We start from the raw sequence: 26,205 nt of genomic DNA, 5'->3' as shown, positions 1-26,205 counted from the left end.
AAATGAGTTGGATACAGAGAAATGAGCTTCAATAAAGGATTATTACGTCCAAAATAATTTTAACGCAAATGCAGTATTGATGTCATGGTTGGAGGCTTCTCAGATCCACCTTGATAAAAGCTGCAAACAAACCATAAAGGTTTGTTTAGGGTTCACAGATCTCAAGGCGTGGGCTGTGAGTAGTCTCCTTGCATCTCCAGTTAGTATGCAGATAGAAGTGAAAGTGATTAGCAGGATGAAGATATGACACATATGTAGTTGAGCTTCTGTAAATATCTCTCTGTTCAGTAGGACTTCTAATAAGACCTAGAAGCCAAACACTTTGAGTTTGTACTTCTTGATGAATCAGAGCTGGCACGCTGGCATTTTCTATTGCTTGTTGAAGACAGACACACATATTTTGGAACTAGGATGAGCATGTGACAGGATGGACATGCCATTATGAAACGCAGGAGCCCAATTTGTCATGAGGAACAAATTATAATATAGTTCACTGTTACCAAGATTTAAGTCTTTTGAGATGTCAGGTGATACTTACTTAAATTAGGAAAAAGTTTAAAAAAAAAAAAGCAACCATAGGCATAAAGTTGGCTAAGTTTGCCTATTAAGGACTGTTTATATTCCTGGCAATATGACCATATATCTGTCAAAGCAGAGCAAGGTGAGTGTCATTATCCTCATTTGCAAATAAGAAAACTGATGGGAGGTTAAGCAGTTTGCCCAAGGCCACACAACTTCTACGTGACAGGGGTAGGATTCAAGCATGAACCTTTGAGACTCCAAAGCTTATGTTTTGGTTTGCTTGTTTCTGTGTTTGTTTTGTGATAGCACACTTCTTCCTCCTCGATATCCAGCTGTCATATCCTGGAGCTTTGTGGCTCTCCAAGACTCCTCTTAACACCAACTTATTGCCTGGAGTGCTTTTTTTTTTTTAAGTGCATCGGCTCCTCCCCACCCCTAGCCCCCAAACTCTTATGTGTCCTAGGTCTCATTCATTCTACGCCTTGACATCTTGCTGTGTGTGGGGTCTCCCCCAACATAGGTCATGTGCGTCGTTCAAAGAAGTGCTGAGGTAGCAGGATTCTGCGGAAGACTGCAACCACAGTTTCTAGGATGTGGGGGAAATGTTTTTCAGTGTACAAGTCCTTATGAGATTCTCTAAACCAAACTTTCCATCCAGAAAGTATAGCTCAGTGGGCTGGAAAGTTGCAATTAAAGAAACTGAGTTGAAGAGCTCCTAAATTTCCTTTAAAAGAAAATGATCTGTGCTTCTTAACTGGAGGAGTTTTGAAGATGTGACTTTCAAGAGAGATAAGGGAAGAAAACCAAAATGATTGAAGGCTAATTTAAAAAAGAAAATAATTCTTTGTAAAGGAGAAAAAGTTTCAGTATGAATGATCAGATTGGTCCAAAAGGGCAGGTGTTCATACTGGTGTCGAGTAAGAAGGCCTGTAAAATAGTGAAAATAAAATAATGTAAGAAATTTTAGGAAATGTCTTGATCGAACAAGTTACTTTTTAGAATAGTTCATGACTTATCAAAGTTATTCAAGTATTTCTGCAAATCATGGAACTCTGTAGTTGAAAAGATTCTGGAATTTGTGAGAAGGAACCAGGATTTGAAACTTTGAAAATCATACTGAGCACTAAAATTGTTTACTAATTTGGAAAGGTGTTTTATAACATCATAAATTTAGAAAAAAAATGGAGTTGTCCATATTTTATTACATACTCTCCTGAAATATTGGCATTGCTTCTTAAGAATGTTTCAGAATGTACTATAGAGATTTAAACTAACATAAACTATGCAATTTTAGTGTTTACTATTGAAATAAGTTATTTTAATTGTGGCAAATGAAGCTTAGAATGTTACTAATACACTATTATTTTCTGGTAAGTGTTCACAAGTAATAATACATCACTCTAAATATCTCTTTTTACCATGCGGTTGCTTTCTTATGAATTCTAAAGTGAGAGCTATCACAAAAGTTATCTGAAGTTTATCAGTTTGAATTTTCCACTGAAAAGAACTGAGCAATTCTTTCAATAGCTATAATTTTCAATTTACTTTGGAAGACACCCAAGACTTTCTAATTGTGTTTTATGCTAGACTTGGTAGAAGAATACAGGTTGACAGTGAAAGAAAGCTACTGCATTTTTGAAGATCTGGAACCTGACCGATGTTATCAGGTGTGGGTCATGGCTGTGAACTTCACTGGATGTAGCCTGCCCAGCGAAAGGGCAATTTTTAGAACAGGTAAAGAGATGTTAAGGGGGTGTTGGGAGGCAATATTCAATTCTTCGCACACTACTAAGATCTAATAAGCATTTATTAAGCACCTATTGTATGCTGGATGTTGTACAGTGCTGAGTATATAGTTATGAATAAAACTGGGTTCCTACATTCTAGAAGATTACAGTCAAGTGGGAGAAATAAAAAAAACAAAACAAAACAGAAGATCATTAAAAAATTGTGGTAAGGACCATGATCTAGTTATTTACAAGTTGTTATGAGAACACTCCACAGGGATACCTGAGAGAGCCTGAGGCAGGGGCAGGATCTGGAATGGCTCCTTAGCGTTGAAGCCTGAATAGAATCCCTTAAAGGATCAAGGATCCTTTAAAGGATTAAAGGATTAAAGGTTAAAAGAGTGTATGCCTTTTGAAGAAGTTATGTAAGCAGAGATATCAAGGTAAGAAACAGTATAGAGGGTGCAGGGCATTACAAGAAGTTTGGTATTATTTCTTTGACTTAAAAATAAGGAGAGGAAAGACATGAGGTAAGAAAGCTGGTATTTGGGGGCCATGTTTGTCAAGGTAAGAAGCTTGGGCTTCATCATAAGGGTGCTAGAAGCCCCAAAAGAGTTTTCAGCAATGATATTCAACTGGGAATGCATTCCCACGACGGGGTCTTTTCACAGGGGGGCTGAAGTAGGTGTGGCATAAGCCAAGTTTGCCTTGCCTTGAAGATCACTGTAACTACCTCAGAGGAAGAAATGACACTCCCACCATTTTATCCTTTCTTCTTGCCTTCTGAAGCAAGTATTTATTGAGTACCTATGGAAGGCAAGATCATGGCTAACTTTTTTGTGAAGGGAGGTAGATGGGAATCTTCTTTTTTATTTGCTTGTATATATATAAAGAAACTGGTGGGATTTATGGGAAGCTAATATTAGAGGGTCTCTGGGGATGGGTGAAAACTGCAATTTGGAAGGTAGAGGTGGGAGGGAGACTTTTCATTATATAAATTTTCATATCTTTTGGGCTTTTAACCAAGAATGTAGTTTTTAATCAAAAATTAAAATTAAAATCACGCCCAAGCATTCTACCCAGGGTACCAGGGAAGCGAAGCTGATGTTGATTGTTCCATAATTGATTTGGTTCCCTCTCTTGTAGCACCCTCCACCCCTGTAATCCGTGCAGAGGACTGTACGGTGTGCTGGAACATGGCCACCATCCGATGGCGGCCTGCCAACCCAGAGGCCACTGAGACCTATACTCTGGAGTATTGTAGACAGCACTCTCCAGAGGGCGAGGGACTCAGGTAAGGATCTTCTCCTCAGGAGACCTCACCTCTCCATGGGGAGAGCCCAGGGTGCCTGGAACTCAGCTGAAGCTCCTAACCTGACTCTGAGCTTCGGCTCACGGAGGGAGAAGAGTGTCCTAAAATCTTGCTAAGCTTATTAAGCTATTGACTTGATTTGCAACTCCATCACTATTCATCAATGAACTCCAAGTTTGTAATAAAACACATGCTACAATGCAGAATAATGACTCCCTTGTAAGAAAAATGTATGCAAATTTTAATAAGATGGAACATTCTTTGAGGTATATTTAACTTGAGTCGTTAGACAGGATTTATGCATATTTCATGCACTTTTTAGTAGTTATATCAGAATAGATACACCTAACTCAGGAAACTAATAGTGAGCTTGTATATAATGTAAATCTGTGTCTCCTTGATGTATTGGTAATATAAAGGAGCTAATTATGTAAATATTGTTATAGAGACATACTTGCCTCTCTAAGAGCATGAAGGGTCTAAAGAGATTTTGTCGGGAAAAAAGAAATGGGAAGCTCTCTCACTAAACTTATAAAGCTTTAAATTTATCAGTCAAGGGTTGTGCATCCTGGGAGTATTTGGTAAACGTTAATTTATTTACTGAGATGGTGATTTCCTGGCCTATAATCCATAGCATAGAGCAACTTCATATTCCGGGGTGCATATTCAGATCATTATTAATAATGCTCATGTTTTTTTTTAAAAAAGATTTTATTTATTTATTTGACAGACAGAGATCACAAGTAGGCAGAGAGGCAGGCAGGGAGAGAGAGAGGAAGGGAAGCAGGCTTCCAGCTGAGCCGAGAGCCCAATGTGCGGCTCCATCCCAGGACCCTGAGACCATGACCCGAGCCAAAGGCAGAGGCTTTAACCCACTGAGCCACCCAGGCACCCCAATAATGCTCATGTTTTAATAGGGACATTTTTAGTTTTTTTTTTTTAAATGAAGTTTACTGAAAAAAAACTATTTTGGTAGGAGATAAAACTTAGAAATAATGGTATGAAATTAGACAGCTTTTTAATAAAGTGTATTATTTAAGCCCTTGATTATCTACATGATCAGTCAACAACTATTTATTTAGTTATGTGAGGTTTCATATGACTGAGCAATAATTATAGCTTCTTTCAAGTATGTGAAGACAGGCTTCATAAAATAATGATCAAAGATGAATTAATGTCGAGCGTATGGGTGGGATGTAGGCATTTCAGCAGAAGTGAGAATGTAGTAAATGTACAAAAAACCAACACCTCTGTTAATGTGCCAAATGCTGGATGACAGGCTTCAGTAATTAGCAAACAGAGGAGAGGTAAACTCTGACCAAGATGGGATGGGAGAAAAGGAGATAGAAGGAGGAGGAAAGGAGGGAGAGAGGGAGATAGAGACAGAAGAGATTATAACTGACTTTTATTAAGGATTTACTATGTGCCAATCACTGTCTTCAATGCTTTATGCACATTGCCTTATTTAAATCTTATAGGAAGTCTGAGAGAAAGCAGACACTTTGAGAGGGTACTCAGCTAGTGAGTAACAATCAGGATTCAAACCCCATTTTGTCAGAGTTCAAAGTCCAGGCTGCTAATTCCTCTTTCATGTCACAAAGTGGAGTCCTGGGCCTTCTCCCCAAAGCTCTTGGTGTTATGAGAACCCTGCCCAAGTCCCTGGGAATCTCTCCCTTTGCTCTCCACCAGCAGTGAGGAAAACCCAGTTCTTTCTGAGGCAAAAACAGACTGTTAAGGAGTGCTCTGAAATGACTCATCCTTGTCATGGAATCGTCCCCAGCTGGCATTTGCATAAATAATATCAGCACAGTTGGATTCTTAAATCAGCAGAGATCTAGAAACCCTGAAACCCAGTAGCCATCTCACTAAAGGAACTATGATGTCACCTCATAAACACGGCTACAGGGAGAAGGGAAAGAGGGAGATGGAGGGGGAAATGTCCTTCACTGAGGGTCTTCAGTGTTTCAGGAACTGGGCAATCCTAAGAGGGAGGTGAGGTGATGATCTCCATTAAATGAGATTCAAGGAGGTTCAGTAAATTGGCTAAAGTATTAAGTGTTGGAATGAGCATTTGAAGTCAGGATTCAAACTCAGATCTGTCTTATTCTCTCCATTAGTCCTAAACCTTGAGTTAGTACATAGACTGAGTTAGTACGTGGAGTTAGCATAAGTCAACAGCCTGACAACGTCGAGTTATTATGTATCCGTGGTTTCTTTTGTCACAGGGAAATCATAGATTTAAAGAGAGAATGCAGTACCATTATTTAAAACTTCTTTGATCAGTGTTTTTCCTTTTCCCGATCACCTCGAGACCCTCAAAATAAAACAAAAAACATAATGTTCATTTTATATCAACAACGATAATACATTCCAAACAAATCCTTCTATCGAAGCCAAAGAAACCAACGACAGTTCCACTTGTAGGAAAAAAAATGGCCATCCGCTAATTTTATTAAGACAAAAGTTAAGCTAATTAGAACATAAGGCTTGTCATTAGTTTATTCTATCTGAGACTTTGCCAGTGGATTCATTTTAATTTTTCCGGTTAAAGGAGAGCATCTGAGAGGTTGGATAAGCAGAAGCTCCTAGAAGTTAGAGAACAATACAAGGACCCTTTGTTACTGAATGGATGTAGTGCAGCAAGTTTAAGGTGAAGGGAAATTCCACTTGCAGGGCCTTGTTGACAGTTTGGAACTGTGTTGGAGATGGAGCTGTTTTCCACTTAGGTGCTAAAAGACTCCTCAGTGCCAGGAGGTGGAATGGTATGTCTAATCCACAACCCAGGGATGACTCTCCAGCCTCTGGAGCCCTGTTGAGTCTGACAGAAAAATTAATTTCTTGAAGCAAGCATGAATTTGTTCGCCACAAATTGCTGCTCTGTTCCTTTGCGAAGTCTCTTGCTGAGGTATTGTATTAGAGCCATCCTCCATCAATACAAAAGGCTCAATGTCTTATACCCCAGGTTAGCATCAAGGGACTGGAATAATTCATCCTTAATCTCAGAGGCCCAGAGCTGCAAAACTCATTTGTATGTCTTTTGCTTCTCCAATTTAAGACTTCCAGAAGGAAGGAAAAGTCTGCTCTTGGGGAGTGGCCATGTGCCTTAGTCTTTCAACTATCTGGCTCTTAAAACCGACTTGAAAACATTCCTTATGGGATCAGAGGGTTCAGAACTCTATAAATTATTGACTATAATATAATATATAATATAATATATAATTATTAACAACTCTACACAGCTAGTCAGATAGTAGAATTGATAAAGAAATTTAGAACTTTATCACCTCTAGTCAACAAATGCAAACAATCCCTACTGTTGGAGTCTATTAGAACCACATTCTTCACCTTGATATTTTTGCACAGCAGTGCATAATTAGAGTTATTTTGTGTCCTGGAAAGAACAGCAAGCCAAGAGTTGTCTGATCCCACTCACTTGTTGGCTCTATGAAGGGATCATTATGAAAATCTGCAGCTTTGGTGTCTGACAGTATCTGGTATATTGTAGCTACTCAATAAATATGTGTTACCTAAATGGGTTAATATCATTGGTTCTGGGTTCTATCCAAAAACCCTATGCTAAACCAGATTCAAAAATTGATCCAGAGGTCACTGCTGGGGAGTAAGGGGAGATCAAAGATTACTTCTTTTGATGGAGCTAGGTTGGCTGGGGGAGGATGGGGACTTTATCTGCATGTATATTCAATAAAGATCTGTTTAATGAATGAATCTGAGAGCGTGAATCAGGGGTGTAGACAAACTTCTTTTGGCTTTGCCACTCTCACGTCATCTGACTGGTTGGAATCTCTGGCCTAATTGATTTAGGAGAGCTGAGGACTAACTGAGTTCATATCTCTCACCCCCAATCCCTGAAAAGACAGACAGCCTTATGGGCTCTGGTTTGGAGTAGGAATAGAAGTTGAAAGGAAATGAAAAGAACGGAGAAAGGGATGAGTAATAGGAACCGATACACACACACACACACACACACACACACACACACACATACACACACATACACACACACACATGGCATTGATTACCCTTTAGACTGGGGAATCTGATTTTGGCTGCCAGAACAGAAACACATTCATCCTTAGACCTGCATTTGTTCTCCCTGTACGATGGCTTCTAAATAATCTGATTTAAGATCAAAGGTGCTGGTTGAACTCTTACAGTGAATGTTTATATGGAATGAGCCTACTGAGCCCCAAATTCCATGACGTGGTATCTGAAATAACCAAGCAATTGCCTCCATTCCATAATCCTCACAGAATACACATTTGCATATTTTTGTGTGTGGGCACCGTGGCTGGGTCCCAGCAGTCGGCCCCTGTTGGGATTGGGGGGTGGGCGGGAGTGACAATCCCAGGCTTGTGTGTGGGGGCTGAGGGAGCTCCTACTCACCCTTTCCTGTTTTTCTTTGAATGCTCTCCTCAGGTTGGGTGGGCTCAAAACACTTTCAAAAATTTTCCACCGCTCGGCTGTTTCCTCAGCTGTTCTGTCTCTCCGGTGTGGAGAGAAGTCAGCAGAACTGTGGGTGGAGGAGGGAAAACTGAGAGAAATATAGTACAGGGATTAGCTGTGTGGGCTGTGCAGAGAGAAGCTGTGTACTGAATGACAAATCTGTGAGACTCAATACACCACAAAAGTAGTCGGTAGTGAACTTCCTGCTCCCCTCTCTGGCTGAGGCTATAGGGGTGTGGAGACCTCTGGGTCCCCTTCCCCGGAAGCATTGCGAGGGTTGGCTGGGCTCTGGGTGCTGGGCCTGTAAGCTCACATTCTTCCTGCATCTGGCTTTCAGGGCCACACGTGGTGGGGCAGGAACAGAAATGTCTGTCACAGTTGGGTTTTCCAGCTGGGGACACCTGCTGCTCTGTCTGTGTAATAAGGACAAATAAGGGAGAGTTTTCTAATGAACTTAGTACCTGAGCAGGAGATGAAGAATCCTAACATTTATTTCTGTTTAAAAAAAAACTTCATGCTAAGTTTTCAGCTGGATTGGTGATGACCAAAGGTCAGCAGCAAATGATTTGACTTCCACAACCTGTGGACGGAGGAGGCAGTTATTCCTGCCCCATGCTTGCTTCTCGGGGTGACAGGAGGATCACTGACATGTATGGGTCCAAATTCATAAGAATTTAAGGATTAATAGCCAGTCTTTTTGTGGTGTTGTTTTCCTGACCCAGGTGATAACCCTCAGCAGGGAGCCCTTGGGAGAGCAAGCTATAGGATGATTTCCAACCCCCCAACCCAGTATTCTTGACATTCAGCTTTTCCTAAATGAAATCTTTCTTCCCAAATGAATCTGACTTAACTGTAATCATTTAGAATCCTATACACCTCCTGGTTGTATAGTAAAACTTCAGTCAATGAAAATCCAGGCTGTTCCTTCACTTCTGACTTATGTTCTGTCAATTTCGAAAAGTATTCAAGTTGTTCACATTAAAAGACCCAGACATAATAGAACCACTAGAAACAATCCTGGAAGGACAAGAGTCCGATCATTCAGGGGAGAGGAGACTGTATCGGAAAGTACAGGTTAAAAACAGTAGCTCAATGGAACAGATAATTTAAATCTGAACTTCCTGGTAGCTAAGGTGAAAACAGGAGAGAGGGGGAGACAGCAAGAGGGAGAAAGAAAGAGATTACATAACTCATCTTTTTATAAAAAGGAAGCATAACATTTCACTAGGAGACAATTATATTTCTTGACATTCAGCTCTAAGATGAATTTTTCATGTAGATCTTTATATAAGGGCTATTGAACAAGATAATAGTGATTGTCTTTTAAGAGCAGTTTTACAAAAGATGCAAAAACATTCCTGATGTAATCATTTATAAACTGGATCTGAAAGCATGAAGTTAAATCACCATTCTGGGCAGGCAGTTCTATGGGGATCTCAAGTAATTGTCCACATATGTGGCCTTGGAATGGTAAAGGGGAGCTTTGAGAATCCAGAGGAATGGATGTTACTAGGCTCTTGGAATTCTCTGCCTGAAATAGAAATGGTACCATTCAGGCTCTGGAGGGGAACTACAGAGAAAACAAAAATCCAGGATCATTCTGCTGGAATCCTTTGGCTCACTTGGATTTTGTGAGAAATCTAATTACAGGAAAGTCTAAGTCCCATGGTTGGCAGCATTCATCCTTGTGTTTCTATCCTATTATGAACTAATAGTGATGTTTAGTTAACCCTGAATCTTATAATATCCTCATTTACCAGAAGAAATATAGTCCTGTTCAAAAATTATTTACATAGTTTTAAGAACAAAAATCAGTATATAAAGAATCTTCTTTTTCTTAACCCTGATTTAACCATAATGTTTCATCTTAAAAAGTTCCATGTTTACAGGTAGTTAAGCCTTTTTAAAATGGCTTCTGATGGCAAGAGTTAGTTCTTGCATTTAGTGTTGCTTATGTTCTTGTAGATTTTCCTTCTTTTTCCTATTCCCCCCGCCCCCCTCTCCTCACCCCACTCTATCATGAGTAAGTTTCCCAAACCCAGCTGATCATAAAAATCGCCTGGACTGCTCCTCTAAGCTTAGATTCTCAGGCCCCCTTAAGAGGTTCCGATTTGAAGGTCTGATGTGTCCCCACGGGTTTGGGAAATGCTACTTTACTGGCCCAGCAGTGTACTCTGTTCACAGTTCACATTAAATGGTGTTGACTGCCTGGCTGAATGTGGGTGCGGCCAACAGGAATGCTAGCAAGAACCCACTGTGTTTTTAACAAACAATTCCTATTGAACCATCTGTTGTGCACTGCAGTGACAGCACCATCCGTAGGCTGCTTCCAGCAGTAATGGCACTGGATTCCTCCATATTGTTTGTACACACACCGCCCCCCCGCCTCCTCTGGGGAGAAAACATGCTTAAATCTAGGTGTTAGACTTGGCGGTGCGGAGGCTGTCACTCCTCAGGGTTACCAGCCCCTCAGATGACCTGAAGCTCATGTGCATTCCATGCTTTCATCCCACACAAATTATCGAATTACCAAGTTAGGAGAGAAGCCACTCTACAAAATTCAAATTAATGTGTGCTCTGCAAACACATCCAGCCAACTCCTGAGCCTATAATACAGCTCTAAAAGTAAATTATTTAATTGATTTTGGATAATATGTACATATGGTACAAATTCAGAGATACAAAAGGGATACAGTAGAAGTGAAGTCTCCTTTCTATTTATCTGTCACCTACTCAGTTTTTCTCTCTGGAGGCGATTACACTTACCTGATTCATATTTATCCTTCCAGGTAGTCTGTGCCTATACAAACATCTGTATTTTTTTCAACAAATGGTAACATCCTATAGATATTTCTACCACCTTGCTTTTCTTGTTTAAAAATATTTCTTGGTGAGAATCCTATACCAGTGCATATAGAACGGCCTCCATTTTAAAAACAATTCCATTATATTCTGTTTTAAGAATATAATTTGATTTATTTGACCAATTGGAAGGTACTTAAGTTGTTTCCATTTTCTTGCTGTCACAAACAATGCCTCAGGAAAAAAAAAACCTTGTATATCATTTCACACATGTACCAGGATATATGTAAGATAAAGTCCTTGAAATAGCCTGGGTGGCTCAGTGGGTTAAAGCCTCTGCCTTTGGCTCAGGTCATGATCCTAGGGTGCTGGGATCCAAGCCCCATACCGGGCTCTCGGCTCAGCAAGGAGCCTGCTTCCTTCCTCTTTCTCTCTCTGCCTGAATCTCTGCCTACTTGTGATCTCTATCTGTCAAATAAATAAATAAAATCTTTAAAAAAAAAGTCCTAGAAATAAATGTATTAAGGTATGTACATTTTGGATTTTGATAGCTATTACCAAACTGTTTCTATAGAGGCTATAGTTGTTACATATAGGCTAGCAGCTTACAACGGTGCTTTCCTACCTACACAGGGTATGATAAAACTTTTGATCTTTGCACTTGATAGGTAGAAGGTAGAATCTTATTATAATTTCAGTGTATATTCCTGTTATTAGGTTGAACATCATTTCATGTTTCAGAACCCTGTACTTCCTTTTCTGTGAACTGCTCGTTTCCTATACCCACTTTTTCCCTGTTGGACTGTAGGGTTTTTACTTATTGATTTGTAGAAGCTCTTTGTTTTTTAAAGAACATTATCCCTCATCTACAACGTGAGTTGCGAATTTGTTTTGAAAATTTTTTGCCATGGTTATTTGTTATTGATGTGTAGTTGACATACAATATTATATTAGGTTCAGGTATATAACACAGTGATTCAACATTTATGTTGAATAAATGTTCACCTTATGAAGTGATTACAATAAATCTAGCTATCATCTGTAAGCATACAAAATTATTACATACTATTAGCCACATTCCCTATACTGTACATTGTATAGTCATGTCTTAGTTATTTTATAATTAGAAATTTGTACCTTTTCATCCCCTTCCCCTAGCACCCATCCCCCCGCAACCTGGCAACCATCAGATTGTTCTCTGTATTTATGAGTCTGTTTCTCTTTTGCTTTGTTTGTTCATTTTTTTTAAGATTCCATATATAGGGGCGCCTGGGTGGCTCAGTGGGTTAAGCCTCTGCCTTCGGCTCAGGTCATGATCTCAGGGTCCTGGGATCGAGCCCCACATCGGGCTCTCTGCTTAGCAGGGAGCCTGCTTCCTCCTCTCTCTCTCTGTCTGCCTCTCTGCCTACTTGTGATCTCTCTATCAAATAAATAAATAAAATCTTAAAAAAAAAGATTCCATATATAAGTGAAATTGTATGGTATCTGTCTTTCTCTGTTTGACATATTTCACTTAACATTATACCTATATACTATACTCTACCCATGTTGTCAAATGTCACCTATATACCCTATCCATGTTGTCACAAATGGCAAGATCTTATTCCTTTTTATGGATGAGTACTATTCCAGTGTGAGCTATATCTGTATCTAGGTCTAAATCTGTACAGAGATATATGTCACATCTTCTGTAATCCATTGATGGACACTTAGGTTGTTTCTATATCTTGGCTATTGTAAACAATGCTGCAGTGAGCATGAGGATACAGATATCTTTTCAAGTTAGTGTTTTTGTTTTTCTTTGGAAAAATACCCAGAAATGAAATTGCTGGATGGTATGGTAGCTCTGTTTTTACCTTTTTAAGGAAATTCCATACTGTTTTCCATAGTGACTGCACCATTTTGCATTCCCACCAATAGTGTAAGGGGGTTCCCCTTTCTCCACATCCTCACCAACACTTGTTATTTCTTATCTTTTTGATACTAACTATTGTAACAGGTATGAGTGATAGCTCACTATGGTTTTGATTGGCATCTCTCTGCTGATGAGTGATGATGCATGAGCCATGGATAGTTTTAAATGTTAATTTAGTTGAATTTATCAATCTCTTTTTAAAATGTCTTTAATTTTTGTCTCATATTTAAAAATTGTCTCCCTCATGTTTTCTGTAGTATCCAATGATTTCATATTTTTATTAATTATTTTTATTAACACATAATGTATTATTTGCCACAGGGGTACAGGTCTGTGAATCATCAGGCTTACACACTTCACAGCACTAACCATAGCACATACCCTCCCCAATGTCCATAACCCACCCTCTCCATACCACCCCTCCCCCCGGGAACCCTCAGTTTGTTTTATGAGATTAAGAGTCTCAGATGGTTTGTCTCCTTCCCAATCCCATCTTGTTTCATGAGCCAATGATTTCATTTTTAAAAACTAGATCTTTTATCATCTGAAATTTATTTTAGTAGAAAGTGTGAAATTAGTAATCCAACTTTATTTTTTTAGTATGGCTATCCAGCTGTCCCACTAAGAAAACCTATCATTTCCCCTTCTGATTTGGAATACTTCCATTATTATACACTCAAAACACTCTGTTTGGCTCTATTCCTGACCTTTAGAATGTGTAATCTGTTCTACTGCCCCATCTACTTATGTCCCAGTTCCATGCAGTTCTCATTATCATAGCTTTATAATTTAGAATTCTTGGAAGATTAGGTTGCCCTTGTATGACTTTTTTTTTTTAAGATTTTATTAATTTATTTGAGAGCGAGCGAGCGAGAGAGAGCACAAGTAGGGAGGGGCAGAGGAAGAGGTAGAAAGAATCTGAAGCAGACTCCACAATAACCGCAGAGCCTGAGGCGGGGCTCTATCCCAAGACCGCAAGACCATGACCTAAACTGAAATGAAGAGCAGGATGCTTAACTGACTGAGCCACCCAGGCACCACTATGACTTTTTTTTTTTTTTCTTTTAACCACTTGTCTCTAACTCCAACTTAAGGGAATGTTTTTAGTATTTTCCCATTAAGCATTAGGTCTTGATGGTTTTTTAGTTCATAAAGACCCTTTTCAGTTCCCATGGGAAATGATTCTTGCCCCACTGTGCATGGTGAATTGTGTCAAACTTTTCAATTGTGCCTTGAAAAAACAAAAGAACGAAAGGTCTCTTTCAATTGTGCCTTGCAAAAACAAAAGAACGAAAGGCCTTCATAATATTGGGCAGACATTGCCTTCTGGTGGCCTTCACTCATTAGCCTTTTGAAACAACAGAAGAGGGAAACGGTCTCATTTATGATTTCAGATTTCTGAGGAGACAGTGGGTCTCCTTGAAATAGTTTCTCTCTACTTTACAGCATTGGAGTTAAACAAATATCCTATGTTCTACCAATGGAGAGACAAGCAGGGTGAGTCTTTCAAAGACCTGTTGGGCACAGAGTGCTGGGATTGTACTTTGTGGGATGCTTATGCTTCACCAGCAATCAGCTAATTGTTGATGAGTCAGGGTTTCTAGATTCTTCCTTGCCTTGGTGTTCCTGGAAACTCTACATATAGTGCCATCCCTTTCCACTGTACTGTGGACTTGTAGGGAGAATTCCACACCTATGACCCAAAGTGACTCCATTTGAGTCACATTTCTTACTGTCTTTTGAATTTTATTCTTGGCATAAGCGTTCTAACACAGTCACATCAGTCATATTGCTGATGAGGCTAACATCCCTTCTTACCTAAACACCACAAACCTGCTGTGGTTCCATCTGTGGTGTCATCACTTCCCTCAACTTGGATATTCTCTGAATATCAGTCCTACTGAAAACTATACTTTAAATAAGGCATATAGATTGAGTTGCAGTTATGACATTTTTGGTTTTGAAATTAAAATTTTTTGTGGAAAAAAAATTTTGTGGAAGGGTACCACTCTTCAGATTTCAAATTCTAAAATTTTTAAAGTTTTCATTTGGCTAAAAAATAGGGAGAGCTAGTATGAGGACTTTTATGATGTTAATGTGAGGTCAGACAGAGAAAGACATGGAAATAAACCATTTGTATGTGAGCTTTTGTTCCTGGTGCTAGAACATAAGATGGCAACTTGTCAATAATAGTATTATGACATTTCATGTTACTTTTGTTCTCCTGCCTGGTGCTTTTGTTTCACAGATTCAGTGAGGGCATCGTGCATATCTGTCAAGTCTGCACGACCTGTTCACATACTGAAAGCAGGATCTGATCCCATATTCTGACTTAAATACCATGTAAACCTTTATTCTTTCAATGAGTGATAAGACATAGGATGCAGTTGACTATATATATGGAATTCTTTCCTTGACAAACTTTCTAAAACTGACAAGCAAATACTCACCCCCAAATCAGTACTTTTGGTATTTAACAAATACCAAATACCAAGCTGAAATTTCCTCACTTAGTCTTGCCTCTTACCCCCACCCTCCTCGAGCTTCAGTGTTATATGGCCTGAGCACGTGATAAGTGATTGATAGACATTTGTTTAATGGCTAAATGAAGTAAATTCTGTTCAGGCGCAAGTATGCTTATGGACACAATAATTTTACTGCCTCTTATAATGAATGTACAGTTAGACCATCTCTTCAGTCATTAATTCAAATAAGATAAGCAATACATCCACCCCAGGATAATATTCTAGATACCAGTCAGGAATTACATTCTCAATCACAGGACATGGTTTTTCATTAACTAACTGAAACATAATTAGTTGTCACTGAACATGTGGCTCAATGATTCTGGAGCGGCTAAACATAGTACTGCGGAGGGCCTGGTTTGGGTGGTAGATTCTGAAATAACAACCAATAACGTTTGAGGAGTTTCCAGCCACCTCCTCCACACAGGACATTAAATGGAGCATGCGCAAATAGACCCTGTCTGCTCCCCGCCCCTACCCACTTCTTTCTGAGAAACACCCTGGGTGTTTTTTCACTTTTAGACTTGGTGGGGGCGGGCACTATGACTTTTCTGCTTTTAAAAACCTTTCAATTAGTTTGCTTTCTCAATCAATGATGCTTTTTCTCCTTCTTCTGATTCTCCGTAGTGTTCTCTAAGGCAGTGTATTGAGAAACCAAATGGTCAACAGAAGTAGAACTGACCTGAAGAAAATCTTTGTTTCTGACACTTTTGTAGTACATCTATTAATAACAAAGCAACATTTGTTAATAACAAAGCAGAATGAAGACAAACAAGCAAAGAAATGGATTAAAAAAAACCCTATCCTCCTGAGAATGAACAGGAAGGATGTTGTGCTGTTGTCCTCACTGACCATTATCTAATGCACAGCTCCGGGGAACAGGGCCCAGGCACTAGTGATCTGAGTAGGAATTCTTTCATTAGTAAGGAGCCTACCTCGTAACTCTATCCAAATCTTCTCCAAATGGAGGCTGAAAAAATGAGCAGTTGTGTAACTTATCTGTACAGATGCTCTAGGCCATGATATCCAGCAGATTAAAGAGACTAGAAAAGAGGCACAAGACTACTTAAGTTCCCCATACACGTTCAAGGAGCTCCATGTTCAAATGCATCAAGTCTTTATGTGTTTAAATGGTTTGGCTGTGACACACTGCCGCCAGTTAGATACTACTACCAGCGTTTTTATTTTAATATACATGGGAGATTTAGATATAGCAACTTTGGAAATTTTACTTGGCAATTAGAACTGTCTTTTCTTGCTAGGATTAAGCGTGTCTTAAAAGATACAGTCTTCTTTAGGGATCTTTTGTTTCTGTTAACTTTAGTGGCTTTGGTATGATGACCATGTCCAAAATCATCACTCACCTTAAGTTTTCTGCTCTTCCTGATCTGCTAATTAGATAATTAGCATCCTTTGTATTACTGATTGGTTTAACATCATCTTAATCCAGAAGTGCCTCTTAGGCAAAAGTTGATAAAGAAAATAATATATTCTTAGAGACTCATTAACCACAAAATTAGCCTGTCTTCTGAATTTAAAAAAAAGTTTGGTTTATTTCAAAGAGCATTCTAGAAGGCATATATTGGACAAAAGTTGACAAAGGTAGAAGTGATTTGACAAAGTAGTCTTAGTGGACCATGACCATTTTATAGAATCTGACTTGCTAACTCAGTGGTCGCCAAAAGGGAAAAATAAGTTATTTCTTATTAATAAAAAAATGTTCATTCATGACAGGATTGAAATATGAGGAGTTGTTTAGCATGTGACCTAATATTTAAAATTATTTCTCCTTGGTGTTTAGATCATTCTCCGGAATTAAAGGACTCCAGCTGAAAGTTAACCTCCAACCCAATGACAATTACTTTTTCTACGTGAGAGCCATCAATGCATTTGGGGCAAGCGAGCAGAGTGAAGCTGCTCTCATTTCCACCAGAGGTACTTTCTCCTTCACCTGCACACAACTGCTTCCAAGCCTTTCTGTTCCTTCCCTTCTACCACCTAGAGAAGACATTCGAGAAGGCCACTTCTTAAAGCCTCAAAAGCCTCAACCTAGGTTTTTGGCATGAGGATCCAAGATGGATCAAAGACCAAGATGTTTCTTTTTCTGATTTAAGAGGTTTTCAACTTTGGCTACCCATTAGCAATCAGGCAGGGTACTTAAAAAATACTGATGCCCTGGCCCCACTCTGGAGTCCCTGATCTAACTGATCAGGAGATGGTCTCTGACATGTTTTTAATCCCCCCAGATGACTCTTGTTTGGCTCACAATGTGCTATAATTAGTGGGTATGTTTTGAGTGTATGTTGGCGACAGTGGAATGGGGATATTCTTCTTTTACTACACTGTAGACTCCATGAACAAGCTTCCAGTATTATTCTTCTGTTTCTTTTTGCTGCTTAGCCCATGGTTTGTGCCAATTAATGTTTGTTGAATAAAAGAATGAATAACTTAAGGAAGCGATAAAGCTGTTCAGTGACATTTTGGAGAAAATAGCCAAACGATGCCAATAAAAAAACTGCTTGGCTATTCTCAATTATTGTGAAAAGAAGAGAGAAATGGAAAGGTGATCATTTTCTTATCTTATCCTTGACCCAAAGATGGCAGAAGATTGAGGATGCTACATTAATTGATTTGCTTAACAAGCCAAACCTTGTGTCCATGCCTTGTTTATGAGGTGCTCAGGGCCAGCCTGATGTCTATGAGAGAAGACATGAGGGGGGCTTGTTCAGAAATATTCCCCCCGGTCCCAATATGGTGCCTGTACCTTTCACTGTTAGAACTGCTCCTCTAGCTTACACCAGCGCACGTGCAACTGGAATGTGCATGTGGATCTCCGGAAGAGCTTGTTCAAGGGCAGATCTGGTTCAGTAAGTCTGGGACGTGGCCAGAGATGCTGCATGTCTAGGCTAGTCTCCGGATGATGTAGATGTTGTTGGTCCAAATGAACCAGCATAGCAGAGGGCAGGCCTGCAGCCCCAGCTAGAGGTAAGCAGCCACTGGCACTCAGGCATGCCTTAGCATGGATGAGATTTGCAGCCAGTGGGTCTGAAAACCCTGAGTGGGGCCTTTTGGCATCAGGGGAGAGGGAGAGTAAGGTCTAAAATGCAGTGCCATGACTCAGGGACAGCACTTACTGTTGTGATAACATTATAATCTTATTTTTCTTCACTGTGACAGGAACCCGATTTCTTCTGTTGAGAGAAACAGCTCATCCTGCTCTCCAGATTTCCTCAGATGGGACAGTGATCAGCTTCACCGAGAGGAGACGATTGACAGAGTAAGTAAGAGGAGGAAGCCTCTTGCTTCTCAACGGGAAAGTCTTCCGACGTGTGTCCCTCTGCTGTGGCCTCCCCTGGGTATATCCTCAATCTAACGGACATGCCTCGGAGTATGGTGTCAAATATCAACACGAGCACACCCATAGGGTTTGGTTTGGGTGTGCCACTAGGGAAAAAAAGACAGTAATTCCTAAGCTGGAGCCCGTGTCAATATTTGTATTGCAAACACAGGCACATATGGTTTTGTTTAAAATGTAGGCTCTTTTCAGGTACCATCTCTGGTTTAATGAAAAAAACAAAAAAACAAAAACAAAAACCAGTCCAGGCTAATTCTTCTTTTATTTTGAATAGGAAACCAGGTTTTGTATCCAGCCATTTGAAAAGGGATAGTGGAGAATGACATTCTGTTGAGTTTCTGGTTATGGCCACACATGGCTTTCAGATTTTCAGACTTTCTTATCCCTCCCCACCTGATAGCTCCTGCAGAAAAAGAGCATTAAAGAGCTTAAATGTGAGGGCACCCTGGGGAGATAGCTCTGCGATTTTTGCCAGCAGTCTCTCATGGTCACTTCAAGGGTCAGAACGGTCATAGGGGAGAGAGTCGGTGAGAGGCTTTGGAAAAGTGTAACCGATGTGAGCCCCAGCCAGCCGTGGGTGCTGAGGTGCCCCAGTGTGGCTGCCCACAAGCCCCCCCGTTTAGGCTGAGTTGCACAGTTCTCCTCTCGGGTTGCTCCTAACCGATGTGTAGCCCGGCTCAAGGGCCACCTGCTCCTCGAAGTCTTCTCTGGGCCATGGTGCCCTTTGATCTTTTCCATGAAAAGGTCTGAGCACATGTGGAGTCATTTGTCAGCCACTCTGTCTTGAATATTCCTCCAGCAGCAACCCTGTCTTCTGTGTCTTTGAATCCCCCCGAATCTAGCATGGGGCCTTCAAAATGGTCGGTGCCAAAAAATAGACAAATAAGTGAGTTCTGGGGGGGAAGGGGGTGATCTAAGAAACCGATCGGCCTTTTCTGTCTTTCTCTGATTTTTCAAAAAATCAAAAAGAAAAGAAATAGACTGTAAGTTGATAAGAGTACATAGATAGTAACTGATGACAACTGTAATGTATCTCATAGAATTTTTATTGATTAGTAACCCATAGAGTAGCTCATAAATATCAGGCAACAGTCTGCGCTCAGGGAGCAAGGGGCTGTCAGTTGCCATCTCCTTGGACAGAGGTTATTGGGTAAAGACATGAGAAAGTGAAATACATTCCTTTGCATTAATCATTTTCTCATCTGTTAAAAAGGAGAGGGTGCTGTCTATTAACACAGGTTAAATTAAAAGCGCTTTCTTGCTGTCTCAGCCATTTCAAAGCAGAATGGGGCCATTCATGCAAACAAGGTCACCTGTCTGCAGTCCAGAATGCTTGGGTTCATTTCACAGTTCCTATTCTAAAAATATCTAAGGTGAGACAGAAAGAGACCTTTCACCAAACTCTCAGGTGCACCTGCATCTGAAGAGGCCAGAGTTCTCAAGACTGTTGACTACAGCTTCTACCAAGCGCTCATCACACCTGCTCAGTTATGTGCTCTGCTGTGGCCTCCCCGGCGGTCTCGCTGCCCCTCCTTCGGTCTCTGTGTCCAGTAAGGTCGGCAAACATGGGGACTTGCTGTTAAAGAAGATTTTGGAGACTTCTTCTCCTCCTCCTCCTCCCCAATATCTTCAAGTTATAGGAAAAACTTTGCAAGTTATGTTCTCTTGGAACTCCCCACCTGCCTCCCTCATATTTCCTCACTCTCCTGGAAAGCGGAGATGGTACCATTTCTTTTTCTCCCACAATCATTCTGGTTATTTCCTGCTTCTTAGCTCCCTCAAGAGATGCAGTGGACTAGACATGCATGTTGTACATGGCAATGGAAGTATGTCAAATGTGTGTTGAGATTTTGTGGCATTCTGTAGTGGTCGAGTCAAAGTTGGGGGCACAAGGAGGAACAGATGTCTTTAGTCAAGTTCCAGCAGTTTCCAAGGATAGAGTCCTGCCTAAACTGTGTGCCAGTGACCTAATAAATGTTGGTGTTTATGAGATAAAATCTGGTGATTCCTGTGCATCTATTTCGTCCACAGAATCCCGTCTGTGCTGGGTGAGGAGCTGCCTGCTTGTGGCCAGCATTACTGGGAAACCACGGTCACAGACTGCCCAGCTTACCGACTTGGCATCTGCTCCCACTCAGCGGTACAGGCTGGGACCCTGGGACAAGGCGACACTTCGTGGTACATGCACTGTTCTGGGCCACAGAGGTAAGCCAGAGCACCGCCCTCCCTTGTTGGTCAGAGGGTCACAAGTTGATATGTAGGCAGAGGTCTCTGAGGCACCCAACAACTAGAATGCTACTTTCCTGCCCAGGTCTTAGCCAATCAAGAAAGAAAACAAAAGCATCAAATATACCAAGACTAAACTGTCACTGTGATTACTGAGGAAGCCAATTTTAGTGAATATGGTTCGTACCTGAGGGAAAGGAGGTTTCTTTTCTTTCCTTTTTTTTTTTAAGATTTATTTATTTATTTGAGACAGCAATTGTGTGCCGGCATGCGTGCACGCCCTTGAGCAGTGGCTGAGACAGAGGAAGAGGGAGAGAGAGAATCCTGAGCAGACTCCAAACAGTGTGGAGCCTGATGCAGGGATCAGTCCCATGACCCTGAGATCATGACCCGAGCCCAAACCAAGAGGAGGATGCTTCATTGACTGAGCCACTCAGGCAACTTGGGAAAGGAGGATTCTTATACTGAGCCTTATTAATAGACTTGTGCCCACCTAGACCCCAGGCCCAGCGAGCTTTGGCACCCTGCAGGGCAGAGATGGTCCCTGGAGAAACAGAGAAGGATAGGTGTTCCAGCAGGAAGCTCATACTCCAGAGATAGGGAAAAGGAAGGAAATTCCAGGCCATGCATGGTCAGGTTTTCCTTCTAAAGTCACCTCAGGAAGGGGGAAGGGACATGGGTAATACAAAAGAGCTCCCTCCGCAGAGGAGTCAACAGGAGAGAGAAAAGCAGTCAGTGGGTCGCCAATACCTTCCCCTCACTGGTGTATATCAGGAATTGGCAAACTATACCCACAGGCCAAATATTACCACTGCCTGTTTTATTAAATTTTATTAATAGTTTTATTGGAATCCAGTCATCTCATTTGTTCACGTATTGTCTGTGGCTGCTTTTGCACTGCAGTGGTGGAGTCTAGTTGTAGCAGAGACCAAATGACCCTCAAAGCCTAAAATATTTATGATCTGCCCCTTTACAGAAAAAGGTTGTTAACTGTTTAGTTGGTTAATGTGAAGAAAGCATAGTCTGTGTTAGTCTCAGAGAGATAAGGCAAGCTTGGATGATCGGAATATGCTCACATTATTAGAAACACGTCCTTGACTAGCCTCCAATGGGCTACTCACTGGAAGTTCAGTGAACCCTTTGAACCTGCCCAATAGGCCTTGTGTATCTTGTCAGGGGGCAGTGACGCCTGGCTGCTACCTTTTTGTGTTATGAGGATCACATAAAGTCAGATACGGGGAAGAGTCTTGAAATGGTAAAGTATCATAAAAATGTGAGGCCTTATCTAAATGTAATGCTTTAAAAAGGAAAACTTCAGTGCTTATAAGTTTCCAGAAAAGGGCCTGCAGATTGGGATTTTGCATATCTCTGGCTGCACATTTCTCCCTGCATCCTCCTGGACACAGTTTGATTTTCTGACATGGTTCATAAGGACACTATCTCCCAGAGCTATTCAAAGTCACATTTCATCAAGCTGGAGCAATTATGATAATTGATGTTCGTTGCTGCGCAATGCTTAAGGACCTAGCCCCTGCCCAGAGTTGAAAATATCTCAACCCCAGAATTTATAACGAATAGATTTAGAGCTGGAACTAGATAGAGATTTCATAAAAAGTTCCCTAGACACTTGAACCTTTAAAACCCCCAAACCAAAGACTAGCCTCCAGTAACAAATTCCCGGACTCTAGAAAACAGAATTATATCTTGTCAACAGGTTCAACAAGCTTGGTCTTTCAAGCTTGGATTCAGGCCAGGTGGATTCGGGGAGGAAGCGTGTGCCTACCTGTGTGCTCACAGCACAGAGACATCAGGCCTCAAGTGCCTTCACTTCATGTTTCAAATACAACACCCCTGGCTTCAGGCACTGTGAGATCCCCTGTGGCAACCCCCCACCTCTGTATTTCACTTTTCTGGCTTCACACTTTTAAACCAGACTTGATTACTCTTAACTCTGTTTGCACAGAATCCAAGCTTTAAGATGTCACAATTGGAAAGGAGAAATGGAGAGTCTGGGGACACAGAATTCATAGGAGTTCTTCCAGTCTACTCCTAAACTTTCTCCCCTCAGTCACAGCCTCCTCGCTGTTTCTACCAGGTCCACCCCAGCCACCATGCCTGTACCTCCAGGGAGCGGTCTGCACCGACCCCACACTATCCTGTTTGTCACAACTGGCATATTTTTCTAGAACATCATTTTCATTACATCTCTTACTTTTTTGCTCCAAAATCTACAAACATCTACAGCGATGTCGTACTCAGGTGGAGCCATGGTAAAGAGAGGATCTAGGACTAAGGTGATCAGGAAGAGGGATGAGGAGCCCTGTGGGGAGTAGACACCAGGGCCAAATGGGGTCTGAGTAGTCTGGGCCTGTAGTGAGATTCACAGGGGGTGGGATCACCTGGGCCTGGGAACCCCAGGACAGCAGTTCCAGGGTCACACAGATGTCTAGTCAGGCTTCTAGATAATCTTTGTTTGAAAAGACTCTGGCAGTCCTAGGAAGGGGCGGGGAGATGCTGGGCAGGGAGTCTGGCCCCTGACAGACAGGCTTGGTTTCAGACCAGAGAGCAGGTTGGAGAAGGAACTGATATGCTGACTAGGAAATGGAGGCAGATGTAGGGTGGGACAGATTCCAGGCCCTGCAGAACTAGTGGAGCCCGGACTTGGAGAAATGTCTCTCCCTCTTCAGCCTCTATGGTGGGGATTGGTTCAGGGAATGACAGGGGCTAAGCTTGTGAACACCAGGGGTCTTCTAAGCAGGACTTTGAGCATTCTGAACCCCCTAGACCAGTGTTGTGCAATCAGACGTTCTGTAAAGATAGAAAAATGGTGTCACAGATGGCTATTGAATACTTGAAATGTGGCTAGTAGGACTGAAGCACGGGACACTGAATTTTATTTAAGTTTAATTTGAATGTTAGGGGCCCCCTCCTCAGAGTCACTCCGTGTCCTCTCCGAACCCGTCAGGCAGACTGTGACGCTCTCCATGACCTAGGGCCTTGCTTGTTCTGGAGCCTCGTCATTGCTCCTGCTGCCCTTGCTGGTTGGATCTCCCTCTCCCTCTTTCCCACCTATCCAGTTTGGACCTGGAGTATGAGCCAGTATTAGCTGAGTAGGAGCCCCTCTGCTCCCAGAGCCTTCCGTAAGCACCCAGCCTACACTGCTGCTCCCAGTGCTGTCAGGCCTCTCATTAGCACAGCACTGAAAAGCTCCTCTGTCACTGAGTGAGCCTTGCTTACTTTCCATCCCTGCGAACTGCTGCCCTATCACACGAGCTCTTATTCTGCAGGGCAGCTGTCAACTTGCCATTCCCTAAACACATGTGTACTCCAGCTTCTGGGCCTTGAAGCCTGACATCATAGGCCTTAAATGTCCTTGGCTCTTTCAGCCACATCAGAGGCCCTCTCTTGCCCAGAGTCTTAAGGCCCCACCAGCCCCAGGGCTGCTGAGACTCTGCCCCCAACCTGTCCATTCTCACAGACTTTCCCCTCATCTTCTCTGTGTTTCATTTCTCCCCTTCCCGACTTTCAGGGCCTCTGTTTCTCAGATTGGCAGGAGGAAACACCAAACTTGCGTTACTTTCTGCACAGAGCAATTTAGTTTCTTCTGTTCAGCGATTTCCCCTTCCCAGCCTGGTCTTAAACCTTTCCTTCCACAACCACACAGGTCCATGAAATGTGTTTGTGAACACTTTTCCAGTCTGTGCCCTGAGGCGGAGCCTCAGCCCGAGCCCACGTTTAAGTGAGCAACAGTATTTTCGTCCCTGGTCAGGAGGGCCTGGCTTCCCCAAGGACAAGGACAGCGCTCTGTGGTCCTTCATACTCCCCAGAGGGCCTCGGAAAGTACTGGACTACAGACACACCCAATAAATACTTGTTGAGTTCAATTTATTTAAACTGAAGAGAGAAATGACAAGCAACCCCTACCCCCCCCTGCCCCCTGCCCTGGGCTGCAAGGCTGCAGAGAACATTGAGAAGATGAAAAGGAAGTTGGATCAGGGTTGGGGGAGCCTCTACAAAGGATGAAGTTGGGCAAAAATAACGAAATTTTTTTCTTAAACTTCATAAAGGCCCTTATGTAAGTTACTTATAAATTTTTAAGCTGTAAAATTAAGACATTTTATGGAAGGCGAGCCTGCAGTACTTTTTAAAATACACGGCAGCCTCAGAGGAGTTTTATTCAAAAGAATGACACGCCATGAATGCGGTAGTTAAAACATGTGGGCAGCTGGGAAAGAATTCGAATGTTGAGAAAAATCACAAGGGAGGCATATGCTGGTTATTCTGGGACCGCCTCCTAATGTAGAAGGAGCAAAATTATTAAAAATGCTGGTCTGTTGGGATGAGCTCTGCATTTTAGCATCTAGGAGGGATCTGGTTAAGGGATCTGGGACAATGTTATGGCAGCCCATCATTGTGAAGTGAAATTAATCACTGAAAGATTGGTTATCTCCAAGTGATTTTCTTTTCCATGGCCCAGTGTTTAATTCCTCGCTCTATTTCATTTCAGATACACGTTCTTCTACAGTGGCATTGTGAGCGACGTCCATGTGACCGAGCGTCCCGCCAGGGTGGGCATTCTGCTGGACTACAACAACCAGAGACTTCTCTTCATTAATGCTGAAAGTGGACAGTTGCTCTTCATCATTAGGCACAGGTTCAATGAGGGCGTTCACCCCGCCTTTGCCCTGGAGAAACCCGGAAAATGTACTTTGCACCTGGGGATTGAGCCCTCAGATTCCACAAGGCACAAGTGATCATGGGCTTTCAGAGTTTGCCAGAGCAATCATTCACATTTCGGGGGTCTGTGGTTCTTGCCCTTGGGTGCTATGTATTATTCAAAATGTCTCCCACACACTCGCACTAATGATAGCTGCACGCACAGTGCTCAGCACGTGAACAAAACCACCAGGGAAACCTTGACTTTCTAGGTAGCGTGTGAGTGAAGAGGACGGAGAAAACAGCCTCCGCCCTTTGCTTTCTGTATGTTTGAGTGCTTCTCTAAATTGAAAGGATTTATACCTGACTTGGGAACCAAAGCGGAGAAGTGGTCTTCTGCCTGCTGTATTGGCAAAAGACATTCTTGGATGGTCATGTCTGAGCAAGGCGAAGGTTGTGCTAGTCCTACATTTCTGACAAGAATCAAAGGCTTTTACCCTAAAAGAGAGGTCACCTCACTCCACTACAGGATGATGTTTTCTAATCACTAGAGAAGGCATTTTAACTGTTCTAAGTTGATAACAAACTCTTTTGTAATAATATGTACTGTAGAACACTGGTCTTTTTCCCCTGAAATTTTAAATGTAGACAAGTGCTAGGTGTTAGAAGTGTCCATTTTGTTAAATAAATGCTTACAGTCT

The 26,205-nt window shown here is 41.7% G+C and overlaps 1 protein-coding gene across 2 annotated transcripts in view; it reads left to right on the top strand.

Annotated features, from left to right (window-relative positions):
* CMYA5 (cardiomyopathy associated 5) overlaps positions 1 to 25,801 on the top strand; it is an 89,043-nt gene extending 63,242 nt beyond the window's left edge. For both annotated transcript variants that reach the window (XM_032847747.1, XM_032847756.1), the window contains 6 exons: positions 2,110 to 2,256; positions 3,396 to 3,543; positions 17,069 to 17,202; positions 18,445 to 18,544; positions 20,654 to 20,827; positions 25,356 to 25,801. In XM_032847747.1, coding sequence (XP_032703638.1) covers positions 2,110 to 2,256; positions 3,396 to 3,543; positions 17,069 to 17,202; positions 18,445 to 18,544; positions 20,654 to 20,827; positions 25,356 to 25,602 — 950 coding nt within the window. In that variant the 3' untranslated portion in view covers positions 25,603 to 25,801. The remainder of the gene's footprint in view (positions 1 to 2,109; positions 2,257 to 3,395; positions 3,544 to 17,068; positions 17,203 to 18,444; positions 18,545 to 20,653; positions 20,828 to 25,355) is intronic.
* Positions 25,802 to 26,205: the final 404 nt, after the last annotated feature.

Source organism: Lontra canadensis, unplaced genomic scaffold (assembly GCF_010015895.1).
Source record: "Lontra canadensis isolate GAN:19392208 unplaced genomic scaffold, GSC_riverotter_1.0 scaffold4, whole genome shotgun sequence".
Lineage (NCBI taxonomy): Eukaryota > Metazoa > Chordata > Mammalia > Carnivora > Mustelidae > Lontra > Lontra canadensis.
This window is presented reverse-complemented; position numbering and strand designations above follow the sequence as displayed.